General features: G+C 39.5%; 1 protein-coding gene across 1 annotated transcript in view; it reads right to left on the bottom strand.

The window, feature by feature from the left end:
- KIF25 (kinesin family member 25) overlaps positions 1 to 6,832 on the bottom strand; it is a 39,197-nt gene extending 32,365 nt beyond the window's left edge. Inside the window, exons 1-3 of the mRNA XM_088534816.1 lie at positions 6,758 to 6,832; positions 6,019 to 6,084; positions 548 to 664 (exon numbers count right to left, since the gene is read on the bottom strand). Coding sequence (XP_088390942.1) covers positions 548 to 664; positions 6,019 to 6,084; positions 6,758 to 6,832 — 258 coding nt within the window. The remainder of the gene's footprint in view (positions 1 to 547; positions 665 to 6,018; positions 6,085 to 6,757) is intronic.
- Positions 6,833 to 12,754: the final 5,922 nt, after the last annotated feature.

Below are 12,754 nucleotides of genomic sequence, written 5' to 3'. Positions count from 1 at the left end.
AACTGCACGATCTACTGAGAAAAAACACTGTAATTATACAAAATCCTTTTGCCTATTTAGAATTAGGTTCCCTTCCCAAGTTATTTTTTGGTTATTCTGCGGAGACTTTTGAAAGAGCCCTGAGAAAAAGCTGACTTTTGTCAGTGTCCTTGAAAGAAACTCAGTATTCTACAGAGTAACTTAAGGAGCAAGTACTTCAGCAAAGAAAATTTATTTTAATACTACTGGGGAAAAAAATCCAGTATGTTTAATGCAAAATTACGACTGCTTGACTGAGCATATAGCAAAATACTCTTTCTTCTGAGTGCTGCTAATATGGATGAACTCCCAGTGACATCAACAGACTTTTCAGCCTAATACTGCAAAACTGCTACAGTTTTAAGCTGAGGCATTGCTACACTCCACTGCAAGCCATACTTTGAGTGCAGTAAGCCATAAATCAGGTTCAGTTCTGATAGTTTTCTTCTTTTTTTCCTTTACTGTATTTGATAAACACATACATGCTTAGAGCACTGACTGTGGCTAGATTATTACTAAATGGTTTTACCTGTATTGCTCTGAGAAGCTGTGTTACAACAGAGCTTCTCTGCAATGTCTGCTGCTGTCCACGTGCAGAGTAGAGCTGCAAAATTTCATTAGTGCTTCTTCCAGACAGCCCTTGACACTGTTAAAAAAAAAAAAAATCAAATTGAAGACCCAAAGTGTATTTTATTCTAACATTAGAGATTCCCATAGCCATGGTTAGAAAATTGACATCTAAAAAAAATGAGTATTATCTCCTGCCACATGAAACTATTTGGTACAGACCCGTTTGTTGAAAATGTGTTCCTTATGAGTTGTAGTCTAGAAATACCTGCATCTCTCATTAACCTAGACTGACTAGCTCAGGTGCTGACCTGTACACTGCAGCCTTTGCATTCACTGCAGGCTGAGTGCTAACAGTGCCGCTCTAAAATAGGATAGAGTGGGTCAAATAACCCAAACTTCTTGTTATATCAGCATGCTGTTACCATCCAGTGTAAGCTTGGTCAAAGGAGTAGCATGTAGTAGCATGGCCTGACTATTTATTTACATATAAATGTAAATATATAAATACATTTAGATATAAATGTAAATAAAAAGAAATATTTAAGGAAAAAAATGCTTGGCAATTTATTAGAAATATTAAGTTTACAGTTGGAAATGCTGTGCACAGGCTGCATTTTCACAGGTATTTGGCACCAACACTGGTGTAGGATTTGCTGCTTTTGGCTACTCCTTCCCACCTCCGCACTGCTGTACTATTTTTTGTGACAGTACAAGTGCTTTTTTGGGCTATGCTGAGAACCAGATCAAGGCATCTGGTCCAGCTTTTAAGTAAACTGATCAATTACATATTTAAAAGTTCAACTGTTCCTTGTTCCTTTTCACGGCGTGGCCCCACAAATAAGGGTCACATACTGTGGGGACAAACAGCACCTAGGAATCCTGTGAAGCCAAAGCCTAGATGTGAAAAAAATATCCCTGTAAAGGTTTTGTCAAGCCAGCCACTATTTCATCTCCAAGAACATGAGGGAAATTTGTAACTCAGAAACTCAGAACGGAAACTGCCTGCTGGGTAAGTTAAGGATCAACAAAATACAGGTAATGAGAGATGAGCTTCCAGCTGCAGTGAACAGCTAAGTGTTTCCCCAGCAGGGTGTGATAACAGAACCAGGATTCATCCAGCACAGAAGGGTGCAGATTCAGCAATGCAGTAGGCAATCATTTATGGTATGTTGGCCAAACACAAATTTAAATGGTTCCTTTGTATAAATTCAGAATATATAAATTGTGTTTCCTTTTCTGCCCTATCACCTTTGTCCCTGTAAATGTTTGTAACTGACTCATCTGATAACGTGTAATTTTGTAGGTATGTAATTTCTTTGCTTTTAGCTTTTTATGATTTGTGTAACTGGCTAATATCACAATATTCTACTTCGATCGGGTAATAAGCCTCAACAAAAAAGTGAAATTTTTGTAGACTACTAGTGAAGTTCTGCACTGTACTGCACTGTATTCTGGTGATTTAAAAATGACAGTTTAAGTGGAAATCCTGGCACTTAAAATCAGCTGCAACTTCTTCACTTCTTATTTCCTGCAGTCTATGGCATCTCTCATAGCTTAACCAGTACTGACAGCTTTCTCCCTTACTTTGGGAATGCATTTATTTCTAGCACAGGCTTACTTCCCAGTTTATTCAGTCTATAAATTCTGAGATTGCACTTCCTGCTTAAATTAATAGAGCGACACAAGAGTACAATGATGTAAAAAAAGCTATTTCTACCCACATAATGCAGTTTGATTTAATTCCAGTCATCTGATAGTGATAGGTTAAAAGTAAGCAAAGATTTAATTAGAGTTGAATTACAGCTGATATCTACAAGAACACCGCCATGATATTCTGCAGTTCTTAGAATTAAAAACAAGAAGTGTTTCGCTTACCTAAATTAATCTTTTTATGCAGCTATGTCACCCTCACAAAGCACCCTTCCTTTATTCATCACTGCAACAGGAAGTCCTGCACAACTATATAACATCTAAGCAACTAATGCCAAAAGTACTTACGTGGCAAAACTATAATAGCTGCCAACACGGAGAAATAAAAGCATTATATTCCCAACAATTTTTTGCTTTCTACTATACCACAGGATTGCCCTGCAACTTTACTGCAAGATATCATAAATCTTATTCTAAAATTCACTTTGTGCTAAAGTGGCATATGTGTACTGTGCTCTCAAAATCACTATAAGCAAAATACTATTTAGTTCAGAAGCCTAAGTAGCAGTAAAAGAGATAGAGTCTTCCCTTTGAGAGATTTAACCTCTGCCTTGAAAAGTACTAAAAAATGCAGCCAAGATACAAGTGGAATAGACTTGTAATCAGAACCATCTTTTATTCCTCCATACCTTAGAACAATTTTGTTAACAGTTCTAGTTTGATAGACAGACCTCAAAGTTCATGTAAGGTATTGCAAGAGGCTAGGAATGAATCAGGTGAAAGCTGCACAAAAAGTTTGTGTGTAATATTGTATGTTTTACAGGTGCTAAATTTGAGACAGCTTCCACATCATGTTAAATCTCTCTTTTAATCTGAGGATTTTCGAGATTCATGATACTCATGTGCAATGTTTAGCTGTATGCATCTTGTCAAGCATTTTAGTAATACACCAAAATTAATGGTTGTAATCATATGTGAAAAGTTGAACATATATATAGCCAACTGCACTACCCAAGCCATGTTATTAAATAAGCTTAAGCTAGTTAAAACTGAATGTACTTTTAACACCTAATATATTTTCTACAATCTGCACAGGTTCCTCTAACACCATTTTCCTTAAAATGGACAATAAAAAGAGGCTGATCAATTCTACTTTTTCTTTGCAGTCAACTTCACTTTCACTAACAGATTTATCCTTATGGCTCGCTTGGATTCTGGTTTATTCATTAAATAACTGCAGATTTAGCATTCATAAAATTGCATGCAGCCCAGAAAACTTTATTATAGCCAGAAATAAAAGTGAGGCATTTAAATAGCATTCTCCAAATTTAAACCTCAGTTCTGCAATCAGATCCATTCTGATAGGCTTGGCTGAATTTATGGAATATTGTAGAATAAGGACCTGAAGATCCACTGACAAAAGCAAGGGGTAGACAAACACTTTAATTAAAAGAAAGGTGTTTGAATAACATGATACACTGAAGATGATTCAGGGAAAGAATCTTTTAATACCTGTCTGCTTCAAACAGGTTTCCAAGTAGGCAAAGACAAGTTTGCAGTCTGCAGAGGAAGAATTTTATTTTTGTGTTCATTCACTACCCTTACAAAACACAACCAGGATAATAATGAGCCAGGTTGTAGAAAACAGCTGCAGTGCTGTTTATTCATGGTTGTCTTAAGACTATGAAGCAAGGAAAGGTCTATGGAAGGGGATAACAGCTTTAGTAGACTGATACAAGCTACAGAAAAACATTTACATCACAACACCTTATTAATGACCATCATCATAAGTCTGTCTTCAAAGCTTCCTAACACAGTTCAGCCAAAATGAATCCAGTTAGCTACTATAATTTAAGCACGAGACCTCTGTTTACCCAGCTGACTTTGAGCTTCTTGCACATCAATCATTCAGGCAGCTCGAGCAGGAACCCTGAAAGGTTAGTAAATGCTACACAGCAGACAGGGATGGATAGGTGATGGTCATCACTTTGTTTGTTTATTTATTTTTTTAAAAAAACAGCATGACTAGTAAAAAAGTGGGAGATGCAGCACAGCATTGCAACCTTAGACTCATCTAATTAAAGAGACTATCATTTTAAATGGGAATCCTTAAACTTAAAACTCCTTTATGTGAACTTAGTTTGTATTTTCAGAACGCTGGGACAAATCAACCCAGTAGAAACGTAAGTGCATTAAAGATTTTAAAGAAACTGACGGAGTAGAGACAGCAGTGCCTGCTTAACTGCAAATCATTACCACTAACACTTTGCCACTCTTCCTGGCTGATAGTAGTAACACTGACACACTCATATTTTTGTAGCTGCTCAGTCTCCTAGCATAGTTGGCAATAAACTGAAACAAATGCCACTTTTTTTTTTTTTTCTTTTTTTTTTTTTTTTTTCTCTCATCCAGTAGCTACACATCTCCTCTGTGACTGAAGGGCTGGGCTACATGGACAATTTTAAATTGCCTAGCTTTGAAGTGAATCTTGCCTATTATGCACATGTAAGACACCCCCTTGTAGACTGAGTTCTTGAACGATCCTCAAACAAGCATAAAGCAGTTCCAAGTTCAACAAGGACAGGTGGGGACTAGAAGAGTGTCCAGCATACGGAGTGTTTCCTGTTTCTAAAGTTGAATTTCAAGGTAGATGGTACTTCTGAACTAAGCTTTGCTAGGCATGCAAAAGAATACATTATTGCTTTCATATATTGAGATTATGTATTTGGTGCAGACAATGTATATCATACATAAGTTATGTTTATTAAAGCAAGGACTTAGCGCAGACTCCTTACAATGCAGATAAAAAGAAAAGTGTATTAACCATAAAATGCAAATCTGTAGAATATAATGCTTCATTAGTTCTTGTGCTTGTGAAAGTAAAAAGCCAGATCAAATACTTAAGGTTTTCTTTTTGGTAAATATGATAAAACAGAACAGAAAGAACAGGAGCATTTTCTCAAAACAAATTACAGTACTCTTTTGTATGCCTAGCAAAACACTTTTCAGATGTACCATCTGGTTTCCAATCAGGCTTTGGAAAGCTAAGTTAAACCCACTTCTATCCGCAAGTGTTAACAGAGCCACAGGGAGGATAAGTGGCTTTTCCAAGGTCACCCAACCATTTAATGATTCAGCCTGGATTAGAACCTGTTGGCTGACAGTCGCTATCACAACCAGCACTCACAACTAGCTCTGGTCTAATGTTATAGATAAATATTCAAAATTCTCTAAATCCTGCCTTTGAATGCACCAGACATTTTCATGGGCTGCTCCTTGTTTCAATAACAGCCTAGAAACAACATATATATCTGTAGAAGGATATAGGGAAATGAGGATATGTGGTTGTGACTACGTGCTCCGTAACTGACTCCTGCAATATGCAGCTTTTCCCAGACAAATGCAACACAAGTGCTAATAAGACAGACACCTGGGCATCTTTAGTAAGCCTGTTCATAATAAAATATGTCTCTGGCACTCGATGAACTTCAAAATCTGCCCTCGTATTTTAGACATATATTTTTCCTACAAGTCAAAATCAGTTTGATTTTGCATCTATATTTGCATCTATATTTGCAACTATATTTCATATAGTTTCATATGCAATGGTTACAGAGGCATGCTCAAAGAAAAACAGACTAAGCCTTAATCCTTTCCTAGATTCTCCCAACAGGAAAACAGGCAGAATCCAAAATTAACAAAGTAGATTTCAGTGTCCTTTTTCCATATCGTCAAATGAATCATTTTTAGAAAGGAGGAAAAAAAAAAAAAAAAAGATACCTGGGCAAGTTTTAAATGAAGAAGGGCATTTTCAGTCTCCAGTGCAACTATTCTTTCTTCTTTAGCCTAAAGAAAAAAAGGAGCAATAAATGTAAGTCAAGGTAAGCTAGCAGTGTTATTTCTTTGCAGTAACTTTCATTGTTATACACAAGTGTTTCTCAACCTTCCTAAATCAAATGACTACCTAACCTCAATTTTCACAGCACCATCCTATTTGGCTGCAACTATTTAAAAATTAGGATAGATATTGACTATTCCTTTATTATTTCTATTTTATCTAGTTTCACCTGCTTGTGTATACACATATACATTTTAACTGCTTTTCCAGACCACTACTACTTAGAGAAGTAGTACTTGTTTACAAATAAGCACATAAGTTTCCTATTCTGTAGGCTGCATTGTTGGAGATCTACAAGGACATAAGCGCAAGATACGTTTTCTCTACTAGCACTGTCTGCTAAAATAGCCAGAACCCTTCCCATCTATCCCCGGTGCTGCTGAGGGTGTTCACAACTGCCAAGTCTGACTTCTAAACCAGCCACAGTGAGACCCATCTCCCACCACACCAGACTGCTGGTCAAATTCCTATTGGATGCCATATTTAGTATTCCCTGCTCAAATTTTAAGCCTAAAAATACGTTTATAGAGGAAAAGGGCAGGGGAGAAAAAAAAAAAAAAAAAAAAAAGCCCCGCCCCCGGGCCCTGTGTGAGCGGGCCGGGCGCTCGGCGCGGGGCTCACCCGCAGTCTCTGCTCCAGCTGCCGGGCGCGCTGCGCCGACACCGCGCGCGGGTCGAGGCCGCTCGGCGGCCGCATCGCGCCGGCCCCGCGGCCGCGCCACAGCCCGGCCCGCTCGCACGGCGGAGGCCGGGGCGCCTGGGCCCCCCCGCCCGCGGGGATTTGAACGGACCAATGAGCGCGGCAGCAGGGGCGTCCCCGCGGTTGCCGTGGAGACAGAGCTGCCCGCCCTGCTCGCGGCCGCTCCCATTGGCTGCGCCCGTGCAGAGTCCCGCGGTCCCGCCCGCGCGCCGCCGCCGACCGTTAGCGGCGGGGGGGAGGGCGTGCGGACTCCCCGCACGTCACCCACGTTGTTTAACCGAGCGCTTAGAGCTCATGGCCTAACAGCAACTTGAACCCCTTCAGGTGTCTTTCTGGTTGCCTCGAGGAACTGAGAGTAAGGCAGGAGAGAGGGAGGGCAGAGGCAGCGGCAAGGCAAGGGTGAGAGCTGCACAGTGTGCAGGGTTGAGGGAAGCTGCAGAGGTTCCTCTGCTGAGAGCCAGTTAACATAAGCCAAGGCTCTTCAAAATCAAGGCTTGCATTGAAGGCCTTCATTGGGCAGAAGGACCAAGCCAAGAGCTGCAGCAGGTGTGGAGTGCCAAAGGGGTTGTTCAAAGGATAGAGAAGGCTGCAAAACAATTTTGTCCCTGAGAGGGGGCAGACCTTCACAAGGGGTAAGAGGCTTAGGCCATGGCTTCAGTGTCAAAGGCCTAAGGTTAGAGTTTGGGATGGAAAAGCGAGAGGTCCTGGAGTCCAGGTTGGTGCAGGGTATGAGAGTGGTGCTGAAGGAAATGGAGGCTGGAGAAAGTTCTTTCCCATGAAAGAAAGCCCCGTGACACAGTCTTGGGCTAAGGCTCAGCCCAGATGAACACCAGGGTTGGGGCTAGGGTTAGGTTTGTGACCAGGACAAACCACCAGAGGTGCAACTGGCACAGGGCTGCAAAGGGGCTGCCAGAGGAAAGTGCAGGCTCCAAGATTTCTCTGCCATAATACCCACTTACTGATACTATGGCTAAGAGTCTTGGTCTAAGACTCCAAAAGCTAAGGCCAAAGCCAATGTCTACAGCTAATGTTAGGAGACGAGCAAAGCCGAGATGTCCAGTTGCTGTGGGAGTCCAGGATGTGAGCTCACTCGTGCCAGCTGTGCCTTGGGGTCTCCGAGTAAGGCTTCCAAGGCCAAAATGGGCAGAAGTTAGTAATACTGCCTGAAACTCTAACTGTATGGCACTGAAAGGTGAACATGTGCAAAGAACTAAAAGTCATTTCCCACGTCTTCAATATCCCACCGGCACTTCATGAGAAAACCCTTGTCTTCCCCATGATGTTTCAACTTATAACTTTACGAAACATAGCTGGTTACTTATATGGGCTTTTTTTACAAGCTGGTTTAACCTTTAGCCTCTGTTCCCCCTCCCAGTTCTATTATCTGTTCCAAACAGTAAGCTGACAAATGTCTTATATGTAGCTCTCAGTCAAATACTACATTTTTAGCATCTTGAAAGCAGACTGAATGCACTTCGGCCACTAAATGTGACAGTTTAACAGATACCGATGTGTCAGCTTTTCAGAACTGCAAAATAACACTATTTTTACACTGTAATTTTGGTGGGGAAATCAAAGTCAACATGATAATCCAATTCTTACTATACTGTCCAATTTGCACAGACCAAAGCATACATCTCTGTGCAGCTCAGCTCACAATCATCTGTGGTACTGAAACTTCTACACCACATGCAAACTGTATCCTCCATTTTGAAAAAAAGAAAGAAAAAAAAAACATTCCAGAAGCTTCTCAGTAGTTTTTCCTGGCCACTAGTTCTGCATTGGTAGAATAAAGAAGAATGGACAAATGGCTTGAAGTTTTTTTTTTTTTTTTTTTTTAAAAAAGAGTTCCAAACTACTGCAATACTACTGGATTTTAAGAGATGTTGGTACTAAATAAGGCAAGAAGCTTTTCTGTAGGGAAGAACAATATATCAGCTTTTTAGGAGATGATGGCTTTGCAGAGGTTATATTAATGTATATTTGTGTACCAGTATGAATGGTCTGCATTTATTTTGGACAGATAGCTTGTTTCAAGGTAAAGGAAATTAAAATGCAGTAGGTCTATTATCATTTGAAAGATTTGTGTGGTGTTTAAAAACAGAATCTGGAGTGATTCATCCTTTCCAAATTCTCCCTGTAACTGCAGCTGATAATTCTGAACCTCTCATCCTTTTGTATCATTTAATTTGCAATTATACTGAAAGACTACTATCAAAACCCTAGTATATAACTATCTCCACCAAATGGGTGGGACCGAGGAGGATTTAAACAACATGAGCTATTTTAGGGAATATTTTAATAAAGTCATGATACTGAGTTTGTGACATGGAGCTGTAATTTTTCCCTGTAATGCTCATCACACAGCAGCAATCAAGTCAGAACAATGCCATTTTCCAAAGTATGTCAGGTTCAGCTCAGAAGGGCCAACTCTGAAGTTATCCAGTCAATTTAATCTGCAAACTCTTAATTTAATTGTTCTCCCTTCTGTAGATTTTAGTCACTATGAATGAGACACTAATTTGTTTTCTATAGCCCATAATAGGTAAGAGTTTCAGTCTATATCACACTGAATTTGAAAGAGTAGCCTAAAACTGAGCATCCCTAGAATTTAGTAACTTTGATTTAATTATTTCTTTGTTCCTGCCTGAAAGCTGAATGGTACACAAAACCCAATCCCAGCTGAGTCTAATTTCACAATATGATGCTGTGACTCACCACAACAGCAGCAATTCTTGTTTGGGATCTTGTATTTCCCAATCTCAGGATAAGCTGCTTGATAAGCAGGGGACAAAGCCATCTGTCAGTTAGACCTAGGTTAAAAAAGGTTAAAAAAAAAAAAAAATCTGACTGTCCTCTGGACCGAACTGTGCTCCAGGATGCCTTTCTGCTTTGATTCTTTGCTTTCAAGAATTCCCATTTTCCCAAACTTTTTCCACCTTAATCCTGTCACCCCCCACCTCCAAATCAAGAACACTACCTTAACTGTGTAGGTCCTTGTGGGGAACCAGAATGCATTTAGTCAATCCAACCTAAATCTATTCCACGTTTTACTTTATTAATTTTACATCAGTTAAGGTAGAATGGTAGATGTATTCATTCATTCTATCTATCTATCTATCTATCAAACAACAGCAACAAAAATCCATTAAGTTCTAAATAAGCCTTATCTTGAATGCTTCTGATGCATTTCCCATTACCCCCAGTAGTGGAAACAACAGAATGATGAGGTCCTAGCTCCAGTACTCTGATATGAACTGTCCTCTATGAACTTCTCAGATGCTGTAACCAGAAATAGCTCGGACAGAAAAGGAGCAAGAGGTAAAGGCCGTTACCCGTTCTGTGCTGCGTGCCCGGAGCTTTTGTACCGCCTGTATGACGGCCCGTTAGCTGGGAGCTCTAGGCAGTAACTTGAGAGCAGAGTTTTGCACATCCTACAAGCTTTCTAAACACTGTCCTCTTCATTTAATTACTGCCTCCTAGTAAACGTTAGATAAATGTCAGGGAGACTGACAATTTTATTTGAATGCCTCTCCTGTCTCTGACAGATAGGCTTTTATTTGTGGTCTTGAGGCTGAGCAGAACTGGCAATAAATGCCTCAACAAACCCCAAGCTCAGACAGGACCTTTTAGCCCTTAAATGACCCAAGCTCACATACACTTGCTGGTGCAACCCACTACAGGAGAGTGGATTCAGTTCTTATATACTTACATCTAGCTAGAGCTTCTGTTAGTCTCATTCATTTCTGCACAATGCTCAAAGAATTAAGTACAAAATATGAACGCCAGTTCTGAGCATTACCTCAGAAGCAAGGTCAGGCAAGCTCTTCTGAAGGATGACATGCTGAGGGGGAAATTCCTTCCAAGAGACTTCATTTCTCGTTTTCCCCCTGTAAATGTGGTTACCGACTTACAGCTTTAATTTTTATATGTAATTAATATATGAAATAGTTATCTTTACAAGAGAAAAGGGAAACACCACTGTAATTTGTTTATTGTGATAGGGAACCCAAACTCAACTCTACTCATTCAAAACAAGTACCAGTACTGTCTTGCAGACTTCACCCTACTTGCGCCGCTAGATATAGTCAAATGTCTGTCAAGGTTTCCTTTAGGCTTACAAATGTATAAAATTAAAAATAAAATTTGCCCATGCTTTGCATTATTTTTTAAGCTGCCAGTTTGCCAGGACAAAACTTCCAGGCCCAAGCCAGCCCATATGCCTTTCATAATTACAGTACAGCCGCCCTACGTAAATCAGTGTATTTTTTTAGTTAATTATGCACATGATTAGCGCTTCATAGCCAGTGCAACAGAGTAGTTGTTGTCATTCATGGTGACATCTAGAGCAGCAGTGAAAAGAAAAAATTGGTGATACAAGAGCAAGATCTATTCCCCATCTCTGTTTTGGTCTTCTGTATTAAGTCTTACCGTTATTTACTGGGAGATGATTGCTAGCAATGCTAAGCTCACAGCTCCCAAGAGGAAGGAGTAAAGCATCTTAAGCATTAATGAGAGGAAAGGCTCTGGAGATTTTCTGCTTGAAGAACAACTTCTCGCATGAGATCACACATTATTCTCAGGGAAAAAGTTTTAGTACACCACAATAACAAAAGTGTACATTTAAAGATTATTTCATCTTTTCACACAATAAACATACACTCAAAATGCACTAGTGAAATTAACCTACTATCCATGCATATACAATATGCAAAAAGTAAATATTTCATTCTACATTTTTAACAGAGCATTTCCTTCAGTAAGTAGCACAATCCTGAAAATCCATCAGAGAATAGTGACATTCCCCAAGCGGGTATGTGGCATTTTGCTCTCTGTGGCAGTTTATCTGCCATTACAGCTGACTGAATTTTTCATCTGTGAAGCATTGCCTTCTGGATCACACAACCACTATGTGACCATTTGAGACAGTGGTACCATTTAACAGACCAGGAGGAAGAGTCAATGTCTTCCCAAATTCATATTGTTAGTACAGTGTGTTTTAAGACTATTCTTAGTGAACCGTATTTTTTTTCCTGTTTTGTTATAATTTCTCATGTTATCTAAGGGAATTGGGAGGTAAAGATGAAAGGCCTCATTTGTTTATTCTGCTGCTAAACCTAAAACAGTTTCCTTACAAGAGAATAATGAAACACCACTCACTGTGATATTGGCCTAAAACCAGAAACACATGTGATCAAGTACGTAGTTTATCATTAACAGGACACGTATTAAAGACTTTACCATTTTTTGCTCCTCTTTTCCCCAAATGCCAGAGTACAGTGCAGTGGGTAAAAAGCAGATGAAAAGCAGTGTATTTGAATGACAAGTGCTGAAAGGAAAATTTGTTAGATTTTAAATAATTCAAGTCTTACTAAGACTGGCAACCTGCCTACACGTGCGAATGACATTTGCATGTACTGTTATTATCATGGAAGTCAATTCAAGAAAGCAAGAAATACCTTTGCCTGAATCAGTAAAGCTTTTAAATATATGTTCAGTTAAAATATCAAAAGCTACAAAGTGTGACTGCTCATGTACTTAAAGCAAAGCAGATGCTGCTTTGTTCAGCTGAATCATATTTGTACGCTCAGTAACTTGGCAAATCTAAAGTCAACTGCACAGAGCTTTGTGCACTTTGCAACATTTAAGCTTTTCCTACAGAAAACTTGTTACTGCTGTTCCATATTACAAAGTCCTCCTCTCCTTTCATCCAGACTAAGTCTGGAAAGAAATGCTTCTGTAACACACAATTCACAGTTGTGACAACTACAGGTCTTAAAAATAATCACTGATTGTACCAGTTTTCTCCTTTTCCTTAAGCATAGGGACTAATATACAGAAGAGCAATTTATTGTTCCTCTTGAAGTCTACACATCTGCTGATCGAAATTCAGAGTTCTTTAGCCTTATTTTCACAATC

This window comes from Tinamus guttatus, unplaced genomic scaffold, assembly GCF_059628265.1.
Source record: "Tinamus guttatus ecotype Peru unplaced genomic scaffold, ASM5962826v1 Tinamus_guttatus_pri_ptg000601l, whole genome shotgun sequence".
In the NCBI taxonomy this organism is placed as follows: Eukaryota; Metazoa; Chordata; class Aves; order Tinamiformes; family Tinamidae; genus Tinamus; species Tinamus guttatus.
This window is presented reverse-complemented; position numbering and strand designations above follow the sequence as displayed.